Source organism: Pyrus communis, chromosome 5, assembly GCF_041283825.1.
Source record: "Pyrus communis isolate YQ-2024b chromosome 5, ASM4128382v1, whole genome shotgun sequence".
Classification (NCBI taxonomy): Eukaryota; Viridiplantae; Streptophyta; class Magnoliopsida; order Rosales; family Rosaceae; genus Pyrus; species Pyrus communis.
In genome coordinates, this window is record NC_142569.1 from 7,463,494 (window position 1) to 7,487,442 (window position 23,949).

Sequence of the window (23,949 nt, forward strand, 5' to 3'; positions counted from 1 at the left end):
CTACAATAATACATCAACCACAGAGTTGTTGCGGTTGTAGCTCCCAGGACATGCAGTAACCCAGAAATTGTTGTTTTAATAATCTTCTTTCATAATATTACACGAGGTCACAAGTTCGAATCATTTTATCCGTTATCAAGACAAGAACTTAGGACTTGACTATATTGTTTTCCAATACTAGGTCGTATTTCCCAAACTTCCAAAAGTGTTTCTCAAGCGAGCAACATTAGCACCAACAACTTGAGCCAGCTTCTTCCCGTCTTTAAAGAATTGGAATGTAGGCTGCACCAAAATGCACACAACAGATCAGAAACCAAATGGACCTTGGATTTTACCATATCCAAGTTAAAACATATAGAATTACTAAGATGGAACCAGCAATAATCCATTCAAAAGACCATCTTAAAAAGATCATCCCACGAGTGCCATGAATAAAAGAAGCTATATAACTGGAGCATTTTCTTCAAAAAAATTAAAGCAAATCATTTACCACGGAGGAAATATTCAACTCGTCCAAAGTGTTTGTTAGGCCCTTCTGTAGATAGAATAAACAAGGTTAGGTATGAACTATGAAAAAATTCTTGCTCCCAAAATAAAAAGAAACGAAATTACATTCAAACTAGCTAACCATTCCATGCCAGATGGCTATGAGCCCACAAGTAAAATAATTGCTAAAACTAACTTGGGAATTAAAACCCGTAACGGATAACTAGATTTCATAATTAGCAACACTTAAGAGTTCTTCCGAGTTTTGACCTTAATCTTAAGCTGGGATTTAAGTAGTCCACAAAAGAACTAAAATGGTTCCCAAAAAAAAAAAAAAAATGATCCAAGTTTACAGAAGACTAAATTCCAATTCGAATGCGCACCTCGTCGATGTCAACCTTATACGTTGTTACGTGTGGGTATTGCTCACTCAACTCCCCAATGATTGGAGATATGATCCTGCCTGCACAAGAAGATCACACCAAAGTAGCAATCATAAGTTCAAGGCACATTATTACGCCACATTTTCGTGCCAATGACTTCATTGCTTAAAAGAAAACGTCTTTCGAACTTACAAGGCCCGCGCCACATTGCAGTGAAATAGAAAAGTGCTGGCACAGCTCCATCTATATGAAATTTTATATATAAATCAGACAATTTGTCTGAAAATATGACAAGTTTTCTCAAAACAAAAAAATTCCGAAACCGGGAAAAAACCCAAAAAAAAAAAAAAAAAAAAAAAAAAAAAACCTTTAGCTTTGCTTACTGCGGTGCTAAATTCAGCCTCCGACTTAATGACAACAATATTAGAGGCACCTGAAATTCAAGTTACTGAGCTATTCCCAAACCCAAAATTTAAAAATTGAATCCTTGAACAATGGCGACAACAATAACATAAATATGGAGTACCTGAGGGCGAGGAGGAGAGAGGTCGGAGTTGCAGAAAGTGAGGGTTTGGGAAGTGGTGGAGGGAATTGGAGAGAAGGGTTTGGAGGTGGAAGGAGATGCTGTGGGCGGCGGAGATGGTGCGGTGGGGATTGGAGAAGCCAGGGTTTGGAAAGAATTGGAAGGAAGGTTGTGACGACGAAGAAGCGCTGCGCAGAATTTGCCATGGCCACACAACGCATTTAATTCTCTCGATTCGGTGCTTTGTTTGGGGCTTAAGGCAAAAAATACAAGAAGAGCCCAAGACGGGACGAGATGGAACAGAGGTTTATTTGTGCTATGTTTGGTATGCAGGCCGAAGTAGAACGAACTACTTTTGTCTTTCTGTATTCCGTTCCACCCCACGTACTAAACGAGGCCTATGTGTGAAATGCATTTTTGATTATGTGTTTATGCTCAGATTTCAATTTGAACTCATTTATTTCAGTTTAACTAATATGATATGTATGTTTTTATTTTAGTTTAATTAATATGGTACGTATGTTTTAATTCGTTATAACAATATTGGACTTTCCTGCCAATTAGCTAGTACCAATAACTATACTTATACTAAGCCTTGTTGGAATCATTGCCAAATGTACACAATTTCAAAACACAAAATGCATCATAAAAAATAACGGTTACAGCAGAGTCACAACTTAAAGAGGAAAGCTTTTTCGCGCCTTTTGAACTCTAGTTGATCAAAAATATGAAGTGTCTGGTGAGAGAACTTCTTCAAGTAAACAACTCTATAACTTCAGACCAATAACGTGACATTACATTATTGATGACTTAAAATGTTAAAGCAGTGATGTAACAAGATGTATGTAAATCTTTCTCTATCGTTTGCTGGGCCTAGGTGAATTTGCCCAACTATCATATAGTGATGTCATGGTGGGCAGTGTTTTGGTTAAGTTGCTAACATTGAACGCTTTGGGTGGATATGACACAATCCTTAACCTCCTTCTTACCCAATGTTTGTTAGGTTGGTTTGAGTTTTCTTAAGTTTTAACTTGCATATAGGCACACACGAAGTGTGTGTGAAATTTTTTTATTTTTGTTTTTGAAATAGAATGAGAGACGAAGAGAGTGATGGAGAATATGGTAGTGGGAAGGTTTTTTATTTTTATTTTTAATTGGAGATATGTTAGGATTACATGTAGGTGATGCTTTGAAAGAAAAAAAAAAAAAGCAAAATTTGGTTGTGTGAAATTACATTTCAACCCATATTTCTTATTCATGTTCTATTTTAGTTAGAAGATTAAACTGGTAATTTCATAGGGCTTTGGTTGACAAGTGTATTTATCAAATATAGCAAAAAATTAACTCTTAATTTAAAAAATGTCACTTTATATAAAAACTTTCAAATATATCAAAAATTTCACTTAAATAGATACAAATGCCCTCAAATTTAACAATTAAATAAATTAAATTCTTTTTAGCTATTGTGGTCTCAAGCTCCGGTCCAACTTCACCTTCGCTTCTACACTCCACCACCACATCCCTATCCCTTTCAACCCCCTCATCACCAACATTGAACGCCGCCATGGTTACCGCAAGTGGGAGCAACATAATTTCAATCATGCCTTCAACGCCTTTTTTCTTACCAATATCATTTTTAGTTTTAAATATAAAAATAGTTTTTAAAGTTAATCCACATGTCGTTATATGATTGTATTTGTGAGATCAACTTGGTGCCGCATCATCACACTAACAGAGCAATTAACAGATTTTTCACGAAAAAACTAAAATGATCACGATGAACAAATTCAAAGAAAGACTAAAATGATTAACGATAGACAAATTCAAGAACACTACTATTGATTATCATTAATTGTTAAGGACCAGATTAAAGAGTTATGTCAATATTACGAATCATTTTGGCTAAAAAGCCTTTAATTTATTTGATTGTTAAATTTGAGGATATTTGTGTCTATTTATGTGAAAATTTGGATATATTTGAAAGATTTTATAAAAAAATTAACATTTTTGAAATTAAGGGTTAATTTTTTACTATATTTGATAAATACTCGGTTGACAATGAGTGTTTTATTAGTAGAGATAAGACTTGTGACATATATTGTTAGGAGCATGTGAAGAAGTTCATGAAAAGGAGTCCCCCATTAAATATAATTAGTATTGTTGAAAAGTCTCATGGGCAATGAATGCCCACAGTTTCATTAGTAGAATTCTTCAGCATGGGCAGAAGTTTTCAATGCCCATGCAAAGTGAAAGTGGAAAATGAATTGTATTGTCAGAGGACGCGTTATAAGTTTCAACATGCAGTTAATGCATCAGTTTGGAGTTGCTCTATAAATAGAGCACTCCATATGTTTTCATGTTACAGAAAATATAAGAAGAAAGAAAAGAAAAATATCAGTAACATCATCTATTCCTCTGCCTTTTATTTGTTATCTGTCTGTACTATAATTTTAGTGTGGCATTTTACATCTACCTTGCACCTATCATTAAAAGGTTATCTCTCAAACTTTAACCCTTTTATGACACGTTATCAGCACAAGTATCTAAATATAATTATTCTCTTATCTCTTTTCGCCGAACGATCGAAAGAAAGAAAAAAAATGTTTCCTTTAAGGTTTTTACTGTTCATCTTCTTCCTCTGCCTCAACTGCGCCGTATACCCTCGCGATGAATTGTTTGCTCCGTGCCTGCTCTTAGTCCTCCAACTAACGGTTACATACATCTTTGATTACTTGTTTGGTGTAGAGATTGATTACTAACCCAGTATTTATTTATGTTAATTCTACTGCAATCCAAGATGGTGCGGTAAAATCGCCCATCTTGAACTGCAAATTTATTCTTACTGCGATCCAAGACGGTGCGGTATCATCGCCTATCTTGGACTGCAGATTTAATTTTACTGCAAATTTTAGGTGGAGCGGTATAATCGCCCACCCTACCCTGCATATATAAATTTACCTGCTGTTTAATTTCATTGCAATTTTAGGTGGTGCTGTATAATCGCCCACACTGCTCTGCATATTTAATTTTCCTGTTACTTGAGTGGTGCGGAATAATCGCCCATTCTATATTACATTATTTCAATGAGAATGGTGCGGTACAATCGCCCTTCTCATTCACCCTGAAAATCTCGAGCCAGAAGTTTCGAGTGCTTATCATTTTGGCCTGAAGATCAAAATGAAAAATTTGTAAGAACCAGAAGTTCTAACATCATATTCCTCCAGGAATACATATTATTGCAAGTTCTTACACATCTCATTTTCTTTTAGAAAAGAAAATGGCAAACTTGGCAAAGCTTGAATTTGCTGCCCTGGATATTACCGGGAAGAATTACCTGACCTGGGTACTGGATACCAAGATCCATCTGGAAGCAGGGAATCTTGAAGATACCATCAGGGAAGAGAGCAACTCATCCTCTCAAGATCGGGCAAAGGCCATGATTTTCATTCGCCGCCATCTTGATGAGGCACTAAAGAGCGAGTACTTAACGGTTGAAGATCCGTTAGCTCTCTGGAATGCCTTGAGAAACAGATACAATCACCAGACAACGGTGATTCTTCCAAGGGCCCGCTATGAGTGGACTTATCTGAGGATCCAAGACTTCAAGTCAGTGGCAGAATACAATTCTGCATTGTTCAGAATTACCTCTCAGATGAAGCTTTGTGGGGATATTATTACTGAGGAGCATATGCTGGAAAATACTCTCAGCACATTTCATGCCTCCAACGTGCTCCTGTAGCAGCAGTATAGAGCGCGAGGCTACACTGAGTACAACCAGCTGATATCTGTGCTCTTAGTAGCTGAACAGAATGATGAGCTCCTGATGAAAAACCATCATTCCCGACCTACTGGATCTGCACCATTCCCAGAAGTGAATGTTGCTTCCCTCGAAGTGAACGCCACATCCTCTGGTGGTGATAATCATAAACGAGGACGTGGCCACAAACGAGGTCGATGGAATAGGAAAGGCAAGAACCATGGAGTTCAGTTTCACAACCAGGTTCCGAGGCATAATTCAGGCCCGAGCTTCAAAAATGCGAATCGCCACAAAGGCAAAGCTCATATGAACAATGCTCCTAGAAACTCTGAAGGAGCCTGCCATAGGTGTGGTGGCAATGGGCATTGGGCGCGTACTTGTCGTACCCCAAAACATCTAGTGGATCTGTATCAAGCTTCCCTCAAGGAGAAGGGTGTCGAGCCCAACTTTCTTGACCAGGCTAGACCAATGGATATACCTGATCCAGTGTTTGACTTATCAGGGCAGTTGAACACAACTCATCTAGATGTTCCAGACTTTATTGTGGAAAGGGGAAATGAAGTATACCGGTCCGATTGAATCATTAATGTACTTTTATTATGCTGAACTTGTAGTATTTTCATATTCAATAAAAGTGGCATGTAAATTTCTTGTTATAACTTGCTTTTAACTCTGATTCTCTTACTCAGAGAGCATGGATAAAAATTTTGGTTATTCTCAGAACATGAGAAATGGCGGAGATATTTGTCTTGCAGACAGTGCAACCACACATACAATACTTCGTGATCGAAAGTATTTCTCAAGCTTAAGACTTACAAGAGTATTGGTAACAACAATATCAGGACCTTCAGATCTAATTCAAGGTTCAGGGCAAGCCCAGATTATGTTACCAAATGGAACAATATTGTCCATACAGAATGCATTGTATGCTACTCGATCTACTCGAAATTTGTTGAGTTTCAAAGACATACGTTTAAATGGATACCACATTGAAACAAAAAGCGCAGAAAATGTGGAGTATCTATGCATTACCTCCAATGATACCCAGAAACGTATATTGGAGAAGTTGCGTGGTATGTCGAGTGGATTGTATTATACATACATAACGATAATTGAATCACATACTGTCATGAACCAGAAGTTCATTGATTCAAAAGTTTACATGCTTTGGCATGACCGTCTGGGTCATCCAGGATCTACCATGATGCGTAGGATCTTTACCAACTCTAATGGACATCCATTAGTGAGCAAACACATTACTGCCTCAAATGATAACCCTTGCAAAGCTTGTTCTCAAGGGAAGTTGGTAATTAGACCATCACAACTAAAGGTTGATGCTGAATCCCCATCATTTCTGCAAAGAATTCAAGGGGATATTTGTGGGCCTATTCAACCTTCATGTGGACCATTTCGATATTTTATGGTTTTGGTTGATGCATCTACTCGATGGTCACATGTTTGTCTCTTGTCTACTCGGAATGTAGCCTTTGCGAGACTTCTTGCTCAAATAATTAAGTTACGAGCACAGTTCCCAGATTATCCCATTAAGTCAATCCGACTTGATAATGTTGGTGAATTTACGTCTCAAACCTTTGATGATTATTGCATGACATTGGGCATTGATGTTGAACACCCTGTTCCTCATGTCCATACTCAAAATGGTTTAGCAGAAGCATTGATCAAGCGACTTCAGTTAATAGCTCGCACTCTGCTTATGAAAACCAAATTGCCAGTCTCCGCATGGGGACATGCCATCTTACAGGCTGCATCATTGGTTCGATTGAGACCTATAGCCAACCATCAATACTTTTCAGTACAACTCGTGTTTGGACATCAGCCAAACATTTCCCATTTACGAGTTTTTGGTTGTGCTGTTTATGTGCCTATTGCACCGCCGCAACGCACTAAAATGGGACCTCAGCGTAGACTGGGAATTTACGTGGGTTTTGATTCACCATCTATCATTAGATATTTGGAACCCTTGACAGGTGATATGTTTACAGCTCGTTTTGCTGATTGTCACTTTGATGAGATAATTTTCCCGTCGTTAGGGGGAGAAAATACCGTTCTAGAAGAACGGAAAAAGCTGACATGGGTTGTTCCCACCTTGTCTCATTTTGATCCTCGCAGCATTCAATGTGAAAATGAAGTGAGAAGGATCGTTCATCTTCAAAGCATTGCCAATCAAATGCTAGATGCATTTAATGATGCTATGAAAGTGACAAAATCACATATACCAGCTGCAAATGCACTTGCAAGAATTGATGTCCCTGTTGGACAAAATAAAGTGGCAGCAAATGATTCATCTGGTGCACGCCTGAAGCGTGGTAGACCCCCAGATTCAAAAGATTCAGCCCCTCGAAAGAGAAATTCGAGAGCATAACTGAATCCAAATGAAGTTATTCAGGAAGAGAAAATGAATGATACATCCACAATTCATAATTCTGGACTTCCAGAAAAAGAAAATGTCCTTGATGAGACATCTGTCCCTGAAGAGACAGAAGTACATGAAAGCAAAGAAATCTCCATAAATTATGCATGTACAAATGAATTGTGGGATCGGAATGAAATAATCATCGATGATATGTTTGCATTTGCAGTAGCCACTGAAATCATCTTAAGTGATGATATTGAGCCCCGCTCTGTTGATGAATGCAAACAGAGACAGGATTGGCCTAAGTGGAAAGATGCAATCCAGGCAGAATTAAATTCCTTGGAAAAGCGGAATGTTTTTGGACCAGTAGTCCAAACCCCGCCTAGTGTAAACCCCGTGGGTTACAAATGGATATTCACAAGGAAACACAATGAGAAAAATGAGATCGCAAGATACAAAGCACGACTCGTTGCACAAGGTTTTTCTCAAAGACCTGGAATTGATTATGAGGAGACATACTCTCCTGTAATGGACGCAATTACGTTCCGTTACTTAATAAGTTTAGTGGTTTTAGAAAGACTTGACATGCGACTTATAGATGTCATCACTGCGTATCTATATAGAGAATTAGATACTGACATCTATATGAAAGTCCCAGAAGGACTTAAGTTGCCTGAAACAAGTAATAAACCACGAGGTATGCTCTCGATCAAATTAAAGCGATCATTGTATGGTCTGAAGCAATCTGGACGAATATGGTATAATCGTCTCAGTGAGTATTTGATCAAAGAAGGGTATATCAACAATGTTATTTGCCCTTGTGTGTTCATTAAGAAATCCAATTCTGGATTCGCTATAGTGGCAGTATATGTTGATGATATGAATCTAGTTGGGACTCCTGAAGAGCTCAATAAAACTGCTGAATATCTGAAAAGCGAATTTGAAATGAAAGACCTTGGGAAAACAAAATATTGTCTCGGCCTGCAGATCGAGTATTGTGCTAGTGGAATTTTGGTCCACCAATCAGCTTACATTGAAAAAATTCTGAAGCGATTTGGTATGGACAAGGCTTATCCACTAAGCACGCAAATGGTCGTTCGTTCTTTGGACATTAAGAAAGATCCATTTCATCCAAAAGAAGATGATGAGCTGGTCCTTGGTCCAGAAGTACCATATCTGAGTGCAGTAGGTGCTTTGTTGTATTTAGCACAATGTACTAGCCAGATATAGCCTTTTTCAGTTAATTTGTTAGCAAGGTATAGCTCTGCTCCAACAATTTGTCATTGGAAGGGTATCAAAGATGTATTGCGATACCTTCGTGGGACAACATACATGGGTCTCTTCTACTCAAAGAACTCCACAGATGACCAGGTCCTTGTTGGATATGCAGATGCTGGTTTCCTCTCTGATCTGCATAAAGCCCGCTCACAAACTGGATATGTGTTTAAGAATGGAGATACAACAATCTCATGGCGCTCAACCAAGCAAACATTAGTTGCTACATCTTCAAATCATTCAGAAATACTTGCTTTACATGAAGCAAGTCGTGAATGTTCTTGGTTAAGATCAATGATCCATCATATTCGGAATTCATGCGGTCTAGCTTCGAAGACAGACAACCCAACTGTCATCCATGAAGATAATGCAGCTTGTGTTGCCCAAATGAAGGAAGGATTCATCAAGGGCGATAAGACTAAACACATATCTCCAAAGTTTTTCAGTGCTCATGAGCTTCAGAAGGCTAAAGTTATTGAAGTCAGACAAATCCGTTCAAATGAAAATCTGGCAGACTTGTTCACCAAATCTCTACCAAAGTGCACATTTCAGAAGTTAGTGCAAGGCATCGGATTACGTCGACTTACCAAACAACTAAATTTGGAGAATGCGAAATCAGGGGGAGATACATATCAGGGGGAGCATCCCTGATACATGCTTGTTGTACTCTTTTTCCTTCGATTATGATTTTTCCCACTGGGTTTTTCCTATCAAGGTTTTAACGAGGCAACATAAGCATACTTGACACTATATCAACGATCCAGGAAAAGTTGTACTCTTTTTCCTTTGCTATGGTTTTTTCCCACTGGGTTTTTCCAAGCAAGGTTTTAACGAGGCAACTCATGTTGATATGTGGGCATCCAAGGGGGAGTGTTGAAAAGTCTCATGGGCAATGAATGCCCACAGTTTCATTAGTAGAATTCTTCAGCATGGGCAGAAGTTTTCAATGCCCATGCAAAGTGAAAGTGGAAAATGAATTGTATTGTCAGAGGACGCGTTATAAGTTTCAACATGCAGTTAATGCATCAGTTTGGAGTTGCTCTATAAATAGAGCACTCCATATGTTTTCATGTTACAGAAAATATAAGAAGAAAGAAAACTAGAGAAAAATATCAGTAACATCATCTATTCCTCTGCCTTTTATTTGTTATCTGCCTGTGCTATAATTTTAGTGTGGCATTTTACATCTACCTTGCACCTACCATTAAAAGGTTATCTCTCAAACTTTAACCCTTTTATAACAAGTATGTAAAAGTTCCCACATCTGCAAATTTAGTCTTCCATTATTAAAACCATAAATGATTTTTTGGTTAGTGTCTTTGGCAACTACTAACCTTTTCACTTTTCCCTTACCAAACAATTAGGTATGATGTTAACTTATTTCTCCATACTATGAATTAGGGTGGTTGACTACATAGAATCACATAGGCTTAACTAACTAATGTTGAATTAGTTAGTACCGATTTTGGTCGTTTTATTTAGTGGACAAAAATCTTAAAATAATAAATCTCTGCTGCTTTGCCGTCAGATTTCGTTTTTCGCCATCAAATCTTGGTACTCCGGTTCTTGCGAACACAAGGATTGGAGCATGATTGTACAGTGACATAATAATTTTAAATGTTTAGCCAGCTAGTTAGGCCATCTTCAACCGAAGGATCTAGAGGGCCAGAAGGCCAAAAATAGCCCGAAAACCATCTCCAACCAAGGGCTAGGCCAGATGGCTGTGGAATCTAAGAGGACCCCACGGAATCGGAGTGGGCTAGAGGGCTGGAGGGCTGGCTGCAAGCAGCCAACCAGACAGCCCGGGGCTGGCCAGAAAATATAGCTTCTTGTCGGTTATAATCGACAGGAATATATTTATATTAAAAATTAAATGTATTCTTGTCAGTTATAACCGATAGGATTGCTTAAAAAAAATTTGAATACAACAGCTAGTCAACTAGCCGTTGTATTCAATTTTTTATTTTTTTTATTTTTGGTTTTTTGGGCCAAATTTTTTTTTTAAAATTCTTAAAAATTCTAATTTTTTTTTCTTATAAATACCTAAACCATTCATTAAATTTAAATTCTAATTTTTTTGGGCCAATTATCGTTGTAGTTTTTAAATTTAAGTTGTTGGATTTGAATTTAAGTTGTAGTTTTTAAATTTAAATAATAAATTATGTTTGGCCCTATGGCCCTTTGGCCCTCTATTGGAGACGGTTTTTTGTGGCAGTGCTAAAACGAGCCATCTGGTCCTCGATTGGAGATGAAGGCAAATATGGCCCTATACTGTTCATTAAAATATTAATATCTTAGAGAATTTTGGAGGGTCAGAGGGCTAAAACGAGCCATCTGGCCAATCCTCGGTTGGAGATGGTCTTAGCTTCTTTTTCCTCCTTGCTAAATATTGTTGGAGGTTTTGAGACTCAAAGTCCCACATTGGGGCAAAGCATGGTTCACAATGACCTTTATATAGGTCTGTAACCCTACTTCCCCACCCTACCTTGTATTACCACCCCTCAAAAAAGTTAGAAAAATTAAAACACTCTTTTTCCACCCACCTATATTCCTAAAATGTCCTTTACATATTCTACTATTTTGCAGAAATTGAAAGAAATAAACTAAAAAAAGAACTCAACCTAACCACCACCACCCAACCCCTTACAACACAACGTAACTCGACATCAACCTCTCGATCTTCATTTTTTCAAACAAGTCCAAAGCCTCATTCTCAAAGAAAGTGCAGAAATCATCGCATTCCAAGTACACATTTTTTTAACTACCATTTGCTAGAACACGTATCCAGCGCTATCCAAACAACCAGTCTTCCTGTAAAGATCCACCAACGCAGTCCCCAAAAACGCATTCAATTCAATCTCATTCCAAATAACATGCCCTATGGATTTGCTTTCTCCAATAAATAGATCCCAATAAATAGATCTCCAATAAATAGATCCCAACCCATCCTAATAGAAAAACAAAACAATATGACTTCAGTATCAAAAATTTTATAGTTGACACCAATGACGGTGTTACAAAGGTTAAAGGCACAAAAATTAGACAATATTGACACATAGGTTTACAAAGCCACTGATAAGAAATGGTACCCTATAGCACATTTGCTTGTAGTGAACATTGAATGGATGATAGCCATATACATATTTTGTATTATGCTATCAATAATTAGTAGAAATAAAAAAACATTAGTTTTTATTAATTCCAAGTTTTTACACATGAGAAAATCAGAATACATAAAGTTGCTTGTGGAAACATCTATTGAAGGATGGATACAATTCCTTTATTTATTACATAAATTCCAAGTGCCAAAAATACAACGTATAAAGGGGAAAACATCATATATACATAGTACTATCAAACTTCAGAAAAAATTCTTTTGAAACAAGCCACTTTCAATGCAATTGCTAGTGCTACCTTATCTTTGATGTTGTCAAAGAATTGAAAATAGGCATATCTCCACGATGTCCTTAAGATCAATGTGCCGCAAATGCCCCAAAAACCTACTATGAAGCCAAGTACCACACTGACATAGAACCACAACTTATCATGATTTCCATCTTCATTCTTGTCATTCGCATCCTTAGCTGGGAAAGTGTCATCTCCAGGGCAATTAGTTGGGAGAGGAATGCCACATAGCGATGGATTGTTCATATAAATGGACAAATCATTGAGTGTTTGAAGCTGGCTTCCAGAAGGAATTCTTCCAGTCAAGTTGTTATAAGACAAGTTCAAGTGGGACAAAGAGGTTAAAAATGACAAGCTTTGAGGAATATGTCCTGAAAGGTGGTTGTGCGAGAAATCAAGAGTTTCGAGCAAATGCAAGTTTCCGATCTTGGAGGGGATCTTTCCAGTCAATTGATTCATGGACAAATTCAGGGTGCCCAACAGGAAGAGGTTGCTTATTTCTTCAGGAATCTCACCTTGTAAATTATTTGATGAAAGATCAATGCTCTTTACAAGTTGTAGAGTCTTGTTGTATACAAGCTCCGCTCCTTTTAGTGTCAGTGTGGCTTGCTCAAGCATCATACTGAAGGCATTAGAATTATTGTTGACCAGCGAAGTTAAATTATCCAAACACTTGGGAATAGTACCTGAAAGGCTGTTGTGACTAAGATCGAGGATGTGAAGGTTCCGAAGATTGCACAATTGCTGGGGAATATGTCCTGTAAAAACGTTGGATCGTAATTGTAGCCTATACAACAAGGATACATTTGATCCTCCTATCCATAGAGGTATGTTCCCAAATAAATTGTTGTGTCCAAGATCAAGACCCCTTAAACCAGAACAATTTTGTAAGGAATCAGGAATTTCACCGCCAAATTTATTGTTGTTGAGCTGTAATACTAGTAGTGAACTTAACATCCCTAATGAAGTGGGAATATTGCCAGAGAGATTGTTGTGACCAACATCTAGAAAAAACATATAACTCCCCACACTCCATGCACGAGGCATTTCCCCAGAAAATTGATTGCTCCTTATGGACAAGTATCCCAAGTTTTGCATGTTGCAGATGGAGGAAGGAATAGTGCCATTCAAATGATTCTCAGAAAGAGACAAATATGCCAAATTGGGCATCATTTGGTCAATATTGGAGGGAATTGGCCCGGAAAATAGATTGCTTTCAAGATAAAGGGCATAGACATTAGGGAACCGCCAAAGTGGGAGTGGGCCCTCCAACTGATTATGACTCAAATCAATATTATCTAAATTTGGAAATTTCAAACGGGATGGAAAGTTTCCACGTAATTGGTTGTTAGATAAATCCAAATTTTTGAGTTGGGAAGACATCTTCAACAACCATTCCTCTAGTATCGAATCTTCAGAGATTCCAATACCACTAAGACTGATGTCGATCAGTTCAGTTTGAGATTGAAGCCATACCCAAAAACCAGGACCTACCTGACAGTTTATGATTGCAATTGATAGGAGCTTGAAAGGAGGAACCCAAACAGAAGCCACGTCAAAAATGAGGGGCATGGGTGGGTCTGTGACTTGAATTCCTACTTGAAAATCTTGTAATCTCGTGAGGTTTCTGAAATGGACTTCCGTTAGAGTACCTTCCCATGAATTATAAGACAAATCGAGGTGAACTAGCTCATAGAGTTGTCCCAGACTTTTTGGAATGGAGCCATTCATCTTATTAGAATAGAGGTACAATGATTTCAAGGATGACAAGTTTCCGATGGAATCTGGAATTGAGCCCACCAAAGAGTTTCCACCAAGGTTGAGATCCTGCAAATTCTTTAACATTCCTATGGAGGCCGGCAGTTGGCTTTCCAGCTCACAATAAGACAAATCTAGCGACTCCAATGAATTATTTGGACAATTTGAGACGCTCCTCCAAAACTCTTCAATCCCCCCATCATCAAACTTGTTGTCAGAAAGGCTTAGGACCTTTAGCTTGCACAAATTTCCAATGACTTTTGGAATTTGACCTTTTAAGCTTGTTCCAGATAAATCAAGGTGTTCTAGAGATTTCAAGTTTGCAAATTCATTTGGAAAAGGACTACTGAAATTATTCGACGATAGATCAAGTGTCATGAGGCTGCTAAGATTAAAAACCCAATTGGGAAATGAAGAACATTTAATACTGTTATTCGACATATGAAGGACCAAAAGTGATGTCAAGTTAATCCTTTGGAGTGAGAGTGGAATGCTTTCAATTTGACACGAAGATAAGTGTAACTCTAACAATGAAGGAAGCATGTTAATATCATATGCCCAACTGGCTCCTGTGCGGCTAAGGTCCACGTAATTGAGATTAAGGTATTTTAGGGAAGAGAGGTGAGAAAGCCAAGTCAAGTTTCTGGAAGACAAGTGGAAATTCATCCCGAGATCAAGACTATTCAGGCTTGACAGGTTACCAAGAGAGGGGGGAATCTCTCCCCCAAATGATGCAAAGGAGAGATTGAGATATTGCAAACTTTTAAGCTCCCCAAAGAACATCGGAATGCGAATGCCTTGAAACTTATTGTAGCTGAGGTCCAGGTATTTTAAATGTTTCAAGCTCAACAAAGAAGCATTTATCTTACCTCCCAAGAGAGACCTTTCATAAGCCGACTTGTCCCACTCGGCATAAGAATGGGAATCTGGATACGGATTCCGGAGGTCCATCTTCACAACATGGTCGGTGCTGTTGTTGCATGAAATTCCTTCCCATTGACAGCAATCATGACCCACCCAAGAAGAAAGCCTACCAGAATGATCAGCAAGATGTTGTTTAAAGCTGACAAGTGCTCGCCTTTCTTCCTCAATGCATAATGGTTTCACAGTGCTGGTGCTCGGAACTCCGATATCACCCAAGCAGATTATGGCAGTGGGTAGATACGTAGATGCCAAAAGCAAAATGAGAAAAGAGAGAGAAATATTGAGGGGATTGAAGAAGGTGTTTGAAAGCAAGGTATCCATAGGAGAAATCAGTATATATATTCCCCAGTTGGTTGCAGATGAACACAACAAGTGAACTCTAACTCATATATATAACAAAGCAATGAGAGCTTAAAAGAAAGTAGTGCTACGCAGCGTGCATCAACTCGATTGAGTTTCACGCGTTTACATTCGTATTCACACCATGAAATTGCAAGGAAGGAGAGATCGAGTGGGGAGGGGGACTACTTGACAAGGACACAAATGCTCCTGCCTACCTTGAAGTCAACTTCTAAGTTCCAAGTCAATCTCATAATTTCCTTCTGTGGAAAAGTATATAAGTTCACAATTTTAGACATTTCCCTGTTCAAAGTGTTCAAAGTGTTCAAAGTATCAAACACGTTTGAATAATCTCGTTCGTTAATATTAGGGAACAAAAATGATAAAAAAAAATTATAATGTGTTTGGATTTTTTATCGCTAAATTATATTTTAACACCATCATATTTTTATGGCTAAATTATATTTTAAGTCTACTTCTAAGTCAATCTCATAATTTCTTTCTGTGGAAAAGTATAAAAGTTCACAATTTTAGACTTGTTCGCCGACATTAAGTTGGACATTTCCTTGTTTAAAGTGTTCAAAGTATTAGGCACATTTGTAACACCATCGTATCAATTTCATCTTCCTAATCAATCAACAAGTGTAGTCAATGAGATGTGCTACAATAATACGTCAACCACGGAGTTGTTGCGGTTGTAGCTCCCAGGACATGCAGTAACCCAGAAATTGTTGTTTTAATAATTTTCTTTCATAATATTACACGAGGTCACAAGTTCGAATCATTTTGTCCGTTATCAAGACAAGAACTTAGGACTTGACTATATTGTTTTCCAATACTAGGTCGTATTTCCCAAACTTCCAAAAGTGTTTCTCAAGCGAGCAACATTAGCACCAACAACTTGAGCCACCTTCATCAGATCAGAAACCAAATGGACCTTGGATTTTACCATATCCAAGTTAAAACATATAGAATTACTAAGATGGAACCAGCAATAATCCATTCAAAAGACCATCTTAAAAAGATCATCCCACGAGTGCCATGAATAAAAGAAGCTATATAACTGGAGCATTTTCTTCAAAAAAATTAAAGCAAATCATTTACCACGGAGGAAATATTCAACTCGTCCAAAGTGTTTGTAAGGCCTTCTGTAGATAGAATAAACAAGGTTAGGTATGAACTATGAAAAAATTCTTGCTCCCAAAATAAAAAGAAACGAAATTACATTCAAACTAGCTAACCATTCCATGCCAGATGGCTATGAGCCCACAAGTAAAATAATTGCTAAAACTAACTTGGGAATTAAAACCCGTAACGGATAACTAGATTTCATAATTAGCAACACTTAAGAGTTCTTCCGAGTTTTGACCTTAATCTTAAGCTGGGATTTAAGTAGTCCACAAAAGAACTAAAATGGTTCCCAAAAAGAAAATGATCCAAGTTTACAGAAGACTAAATTCCAATTCGAATGCGCACCTCGTCGATGTCAACCTTATACGTTGTTACGTGTGGGTATTGCTCACTCAACTCCCCAATGATTGGAGATATGATCCTGCCTGCACAAGAAGATCACACCAAAGTAGCAATCATAAGTTCAAAGCACATTATTACGCCACATTTTCGTGCCAATGACTTCATTGCTTAAAAGAAAACGTCTTTCGAACTTACAAGGCCCGCGCCACATTGCAGTGAAATAGAAAAGTGCTGGCACAACTCCATCTATATGAAATTTTATATATAAATCAGACAATTTGTATGAAAATATGACAAGTTTTCTCAAAACAAAAAAAATTCCGAAACCCGGAAAAAACCCAAAAAAAAAAAAAAAAAAAAAAAAAACCTTTAGCTTTGCTGACTGCGGTGCTAAATTCATCCTCCGACTTAATGACAACAGTATTAGAGGCACCTGAAATTCAATCAACAATTAAAGTTACTGAGCTATTCCCAAACCCAAAATTTAAAAATTGAATCCTTGAACAATGGCGACAACAATAACAGAAATATGAAGTACCAGAGGGCGAGGAGAGAGGTCGGAGTTGGAGAACGTGAGGGTTTGGGAAGTGATGGAGGGAATTGGAGAAGGGTTTGGAGATGGAAAGAGATGCTGTGGGCGGCGGAGATGGTGCTGTGGGGATTGAAGAAGCCAGGGTTTGGAAAGAATTGGAAGGAAGGTTGTGACGATGAAGAAGCGCTGCGATTGCCGAGCAATTGCCGTGCCATGGCTACCCCTGAGTTCCTCACCATTTTTCTTCTATCGATTCGGTGCTTTGTTTGGAGTTGAAGGCAAAAATACAGGAAGAGCCCAAAACAATGAATATGTAAATGGGCCTTTTGGTGAAGGTATATAGGCCTAGTCCATAAGGCCCACACAGCGCATAAAGATTGTTTTGCAAGCCATATTAGGGAGTAGTCGAGCTCGAAATCTCGGGCTCAAGGTAAATGCTCTAAATAAACTGAAGCGACAAGTTTGTTGCCACACAAATATTGTCATGTGAAAACATGTTGACACTATGGGCATCGTCGGTACGTAGACGGGACAGAATGGGACTAGATGGAATGAGATGGAACAAAAATTTTTTGTGCTACGTTTGGTATGCAGGCCGGAGTAGAACGGATTACTTTTATCCCACTATATTCCATCTCACCCCAAGTACCAAACGAAACCTATGTGTGAAATGCATTTTTGATTATGTATTTATTTTCTGAATTGTTCTCCAACATCACTTTCACCTTTTCTCCTAGCCATTGACGTGGTTTTACCGATTTAGTTACACTCTTTACATTCGAACTTTTTTTCCATTAAACCCTACCTCATACTAGATGTCCTTGAAATAGGATGTAATTTGAATTGAAATGACGAATTTGACCCTTTATGTGATAGTCATGTGAGTTTATTTAACGGAAGATTAACGAAAATTTAGAGTTGGACCTCAATTATTAATAAAGCTCACCACGAGAGTTTAATTAAAAGTCTTTTCACTTGTCACATTGAAAATGCCATGTCACCACAAGAAACCATGAAAAAAATTTGGCCAAAAAAATATAATCATGATCCACTTCTACTCTTGCTCAATCGTCTCTTTGAATTCCTCTCTGCCCAGCAACCTGCAACCAAAGATTGCTTGCTGCTCATATGAAGTCGTCAAATATTTTTTACATAATAGACATCTGACCACTCAATGGTCAAAACCAAAGATTTCTTAGGGAACGAATTTGAAAATTTGCCATGGTTCGAATCTCTTATATTGGTTCGGTCAGGACATTGATTTGGGTAGGTTCGAATGGGTGTTCTACAATTTCTTCTGCAATTCGGTAGACTATGATTGAAGAATCTGAACATGATACGCAAGAAGCAAGGGGTGGGGAGAGCGAACGGCCACATGGGAATCTGAATTTTTTATTTTTTATTTTATTTTAACTTTTTTGGGTATAAAGCTGGTTGATTAGTGAGGGCTTATGTGGAAATCAAATAATTAGTTTTTCAAAACAATAAATACTGAGTCTTGAGGAATAGTGGAGTCCACATGTCATTAAATGAATGGGCAAAGTAAGTTTCTTTTTTTTTTTTTTTTTGAAGAACACAAAGTAAGTTTCATCCCCGGGAAGAAAGAGTTCGGATTTTCGGCATCCTAATACTCAGAAAATTTTTCTTTCTGACCAAAACACGGTGATTTATCACGTATTTTTATATAAGTAGTGAGATATCTTATTTTTTAAGTTATTAACTTTTTTAACACATATATCTTATCATTTTTATAATGGCACTTGGAATATCATCTCGTGTTCTGATTATACCGAAAAATCTCTCCAAATACCCATGTGTCACTCTGTGACCCCTCTGAAAATGTGACATGTGTCCACCCACTCACTAATCCTAACTCTGATAATTTTTCTGTTATCCTCAAACCTCTGTTATCTAAAATTTTGGAAAAAAAAATTGCTGCAAACTATATGAGCTACTTTAGTAGAAAGACGGAACCCAAAAAAAAACAAAAAGTAAATCAAAATCTTATTCCTTATTCTTTGTAATAAAAGAGAAAAGTAATAATTCAATTATCAACTAACATATTATATAGTTTACAAAATTGGATCTAAATAGTTGGTCTTCTTAGTATTACTCAATTAAATAGTGTCAATCTCAGCACCCTTTTCTCCGAGGACGGCTTTACAACCCTATGTCGCTCTTTCCTTCTCTTCATTTCCACAAATTGTGAATCAGATTAAAATAAAAGCACTTTCATCTTCCATTTAGACTATGACAGGATCGACAAACATGGAGTTAAATTGGATTTTGGTTTCCAAATTGAATCAAAATAAAATAAAAGCAACTTCCTCTCTCTCCTTCTTTCCTTCCTATGTAGAGTTTAAATCTTCTAGACTCAAAACCCTTTGTGGCCTCTCTATGCCCTATCTACGTGAGTGTCACTTGGCCATTCATCTTATCTCTTCAATAAAAAAATTAAAAACTAAAGATAAAATTAGTGAAAAGAGCACGTATTGCTCAAGTATAATACAAGGCACAAGGGGTTTTGAGTGCAAAAAAATTGAACTCATATTTATACGGATGTAAAAATATTTGTGGAATAGTGGTACTAAATGAATATTGAACTATTTTTGACAGCAAAATGGGAGCGAAAAACTAAAAAAAGAATGGTTCCAATTGAAAAACAAAACAATATGACTTCAGTATCAAAATTTTTATAGTTGACACCAATGACGGTGTTACAAAGGTTAAAGGCACTAAAATTAGACAATATTGGCACATAGGTTTACAAAGCCACTGATAAGAAATGGTACCCTATAGCACATTTGCTTGTAGTGAACATTGAATGGATGACGGCCATATTTTGTATTATGCTATCAATAATTAGTAGAAATAAAAAAACATTAGTTTTTATTAATTCCAAGTTTTTACACATGAGAAAATCAGAATACATAAAGTTGCTTGTGGAAACATCTATTGAAGGATGGATACAATTCCTTTATTTATTACATAAATTGCAAGTGCCAAAAATACAACGTATAAAGGGGAAAACATCACATATACATAGTACTATCAAACTTCAGAAAAAAGTCTTTTGAAACAAGCCACTTTCAATGCAATTGCTAGTGCTACCTTATCTTTGATGTTGTCAAAGAATTGAAAATAGGCATATCTCCACGATGTCTTTAAGATCAATGTGCCGCAAATGCCCCAAAAACCTACTATGAAGCCAAATACCACACTGACATAGAACCACAACTTATCATGATTTCCATCTTCATTCTTGTCATTCGCATCCTTAGCTGGGAAAGTGTCATCTCCAGGGCAATTAGTTGGGAGAGGAATGCCACATAGCGATGGATTGTTCATATAAATGGACAAATCATTGAGTGTTTGAAGCTGGCTTCCAGAAGGAATTCTTCCAGTCAAGTTGTTATAAGACAAGTTCAAGTGGGACAAAGAGGTTAAAAATGACAAGCTTTGAGGAATATGTCCTGAAAGGTGGTTGTGCGAGAAATCAAGAGTTTCGAGCAAATGCAAGTTTCCGATCTTGGAGGGGATCTTTCCAGTCAATTGATTCATGGACAAATTCAGGGTGCCCAACAGGAAGAGGTTGCTTATTTCTTCAGGAATCTCACCTTGTAAATTATTTGATGAAAGATCAATGCTCTTCACAAGTTGTAGAGTCTTGTTGTATACAAGCTCCGCTCCTTTTAGTGTCAGTGTGGCTTGCTCAAAATAAATCATACTGAAGTCATTAGAATTATTGTTGACCAGCGAACTGAAATTATCCAAACACTTGGGAACAGTACCTGAAAGGCTGTTGTGACTAAGATCGAGGATGTGAAGGTTCCGAAGATTGCACAGTTGTTGGGGAATATGTCCTGTAAAAACGTTGGATCGTAATTGTAGCCTGTACAACAAGGATACATTTGATCCTCCTATCCATAGAGGTATGTTCCCAAATAAATTGTTGTGTCCAAGATCAAGGCTCCTTAAACCAGAACAATTTTGCAAGGAATCAGGAATTTCACCGCCAAATTTATTGTTGTTGAGCTGTAATACTAGCAGTGAACTTAACACCCCCAATGAAGTGGGAATATTGCCAGAGAGATTGTTGTGACCAACATCTAGAAACTTCATATAACTCCCCACACTCCATGCATGAGGGAATTCCCCAAAAAATTGATTGCTCCTTATGGACAAGTATCCCAAGTTTTGCATGTTGCAGATAGAGGGAGGAATAGTGCCATTCAAATTATTCTCAAAAAGAGACAAAGTGTTTAAATTGGGCATCATTTGGTCAATATTGAAGGGAATTGGCCCGGAGAGTAGATTGCTTTCAAGATAAAGGTAATAGACATTAGGGAACCGCCAAAGTGGGAGTGGGCCCTCCAATTGATTATGACTCAAATCAATATACTCTAAATTTGGAAATTTCAAACGGGATGGAAAGTTTCCACGTAATTGGTTGTAAGATAAATCCAAACTTTTGAGTTGGGAAGGCATCTTCAACAACCATTCCTCTAGTATCGAATCTTCAGAGATTCCAATACCACGAAGAGTGATGTCGATTAGTTCAGTTTGAGATTGAAGCCATACCCAAAAACCAGGACCTACCCGACAGTTTATGATCCCAATTGACTGGAGCTTGAAAGGAGGAACCCAAACAGAAGCCACGTCAAAAATGAGGGACATGGGTGGGTCTGTGACTTGAATTCCTACTTGAAAATCTTGTAATCTCGTGAGGTTTCTGAAATGGACTTCCGTTAGAGTACCTTCCCATGAATTATAAGACAGATCGAGGTGAACTAGCTCATAGAGTTGTCCCAGACTTTTTGGAATGGAGCCATTCATCTTATTATAATAGAGGTACAATGATTTCAAGGATGACAGGTTTCCGATGGAATCTGGAATTGAGCCCACCAAGGAGTTTCCACCAAGGTTGAGATTCTGCAAACTCTTTAACATTCCTATGGAGGCCGGCAATTGGCTTTCCAGCTCACAAAAAGACAAATATAGCGACTCTAATGAATTATTTGGACAATTTGAGACGCTCCTCCAAAACTCTTCAATCCCCCCACCATCAAACTTGTTGTCAGAAAGGCTTAGGACCTTTAGCTTGCACAAATTTCCAATGACTTTCGGAATTTGACCTTTTAAGCCTGTTCGAGATAAATCAAGGTGTTCTAGAGATTTGAAGTTTGCAAATTCATTTGGAAAAGGACTACTGAAATTATTCCACGATAGATCAAGTGTCATGAGGCTGCTAAGATTAAAAACCCAATTGGGAAATGAAGAACATTTAATACTGTTATTCGACACATCAAGGACCAAAAGTGATGTCAAGTTAATCCTTTGGAGTGAGAGTGGAATGCTTTCAATTTGACACGAAGATAAGTGTAACTCTAACAATGAAGGAAGCATGTTAATATCATATGCCCAACTGGCTCCTGTGCGGCTAAGGTCCACGTAATTGAGATTAAGGTATTTTAGGGAAGAGAGGTGAGAAAGCCAAGTCAAGTTTCTAGAAGACAAGTGGAAATTCATCCCGAGATCAAGGTATTTTAGGGAAGAGAGGTGAGAAAGCCAAGTCAAGCTTCTAGAAGATGAGAGTTGATTCCACCCAAGGTCAAGAATATTCAGGCTTGACAGGTTACCAAGAGAGGGGGGAATCTCTCTCTTTTAAGCTCCCCGAAGAACATCGGAATGCGAATGCCTTGAAACGGAGAGATTGAGATGTTGCAAACTTTTAAGCTCCCCGAAGAACATCGGAATGCGAATGCCTTGAAACTCATTATAGCTGAGGTCCAGGTATTTTAAATGTTTCAAGCTCAACAAAGAAGCATTTATCTTACCTCCCAAGCAAGACTTATTATAAGCCGACTCGTCCCACTCGGCATCAGAATGGGAATCTGGATACGGATTCCGGAGGTCCATCTTCACAACATGGCCGGTGCTGTTGTTGCATGAAATTCCTTCCCATTGACAGCAATCATGACCCACCCAAGAAGAAAGCCTACCAGAAGGATCAGCAAGATGTTGTTTAAAGCTGACAAGTGCTCGCCTTTCTTCCTCAATGCATAATGGTTTCACAGTGCTGGTGCTCGGAACTCCGATATCACCCAAGCAGATTATGGCAGTGGGTAGATACGTAGATGCCAAAAGCAAAATGAGAAAAAGAGAGAAATATTGAGGGGATTGAAGAAGGTGTTTGCAAGCAAGGTATCCATAGGAGAAATCAGTATATATATTCCCCAGTTGGTTGCAGATGAACACAACAAGTGAACTCTAACTCATATATATAACAAAGCAATGAGAGCTTAAAAGAAAATAGTGCTACGCAGCGTGCATCAACTCGATTGAGTTTCACGCGTTTACATTCGTATTCACACCATGAAATTGCAAGGAAGGAGAGATCGAGTGGGGAGAGGGACTACTTGACAAGGACACAAATGCTCCTGCCTATTTTTAAGTCAACTTCTAAGTTCCAAGTCAATCTCAGAAAAGTATATAAGTTCACAATTTTAGACATTTCTCTGTTCAAAGTGTTCAAAGTATCAAACACGTTTGAATAATCTCGTTTGTTAATATTAGGGAACAAAAATGATAAAAAAAATTATAATGTGTTTGGACTTTTTATGGCTAAATTATATTTTAACACCATCATATTTTTATGGCTAAATTATATTTTAAGTCTACTTCTAAATCAATCTCATAATTTCTTTCTGTGGAAAAGTA

General features: G+C 37.8%; 3 protein-coding genes, 2 long non-coding RNA genes and 1 pseudogene across 5 annotated transcripts; 1 reads left to right on the plus strand and 5 right to left on the minus strand.

Annotated features, from left to right (window-relative positions):
• Nucleotides 1-48: 48 nt before the first annotated feature.
• On the minus strand, nt 49-19,043 carry LOC148696658 (thioredoxin O2, mitochondrial-like). Its single transcript, XM_088693331.1, has 7 exons — nt 19,020-19,043; nt 17,236-17,446; nt 17,065-17,130; nt 1,062-1,112; nt 870-949; nt 491-535; nt 49-282 (listed from the first exon to the last, which is right to left on the minus strand). The coding sequence occupies exons 1-7, from the start codon at nt 19,041-19,043 to the stop codon at nt 178-180; spliced, it is 582 nt and encodes a 193-aa protein (XP_088549457.1). The 3' UTR covers nt 49-177.
• LOC148696659 (uncharacterized) lies at nt 1,197-1,595 on the minus strand. Its single transcript, XR_015962452.1, has 2 exons — nt 1,396-1,595; nt 1,197-1,302 (listed from the first exon to the last, which is right to left on the minus strand). It is a non-coding gene; the product is annotated as an uncharacterized LOC148696659 (long non-coding RNA).
• LOC148696660 (uncharacterized) lies at nt 4,670-5,728 on the plus strand (annotated as a pseudogene).
• On the minus strand, nt 12,133-15,222 carry LOC148696661 (receptor-like protein EIX2). Its single transcript, XM_088694026.1, has one exon. The coding sequence runs from the start codon at nt 15,204-15,206 to the stop codon at nt 12,153-12,155; it is 3,054 nt and encodes a 1,017-aa protein (XP_088550152.1). The 5' UTR covers nt 15,207-15,222; the 3' UTR covers nt 12,133-12,152.
• On the minus strand, nt 15,942-16,886 carry LOC148696662 (uncharacterized). The gene is made up of 2 exons (XR_015962454.1): nt 16,701-16,886; nt 15,942-16,372 (listed from the first exon to the last, which is right to left on the minus strand). It is a non-coding gene; the product is annotated as an uncharacterized LOC148696662 (long non-coding RNA).
• Nucleotides 19,044-20,172: 1,129 nt separating the features above from the next.
• Nucleotides 20,173-23,463, minus strand: LOC137726362 (receptor-like protein EIX2). The gene has a single exon (XM_088694027.1). It carries the CDS (start codon nt 22,756-22,758, stop codon nt 20,281-20,283), a length of 2,478 nt encoding a protein of 825 aa, XP_088550153.1. The 5' UTR covers nt 22,759-23,463; the 3' UTR covers nt 20,173-20,280.
• Between the last annotated feature and the right edge of the window lie 486 nt (nt 23,464-23,949).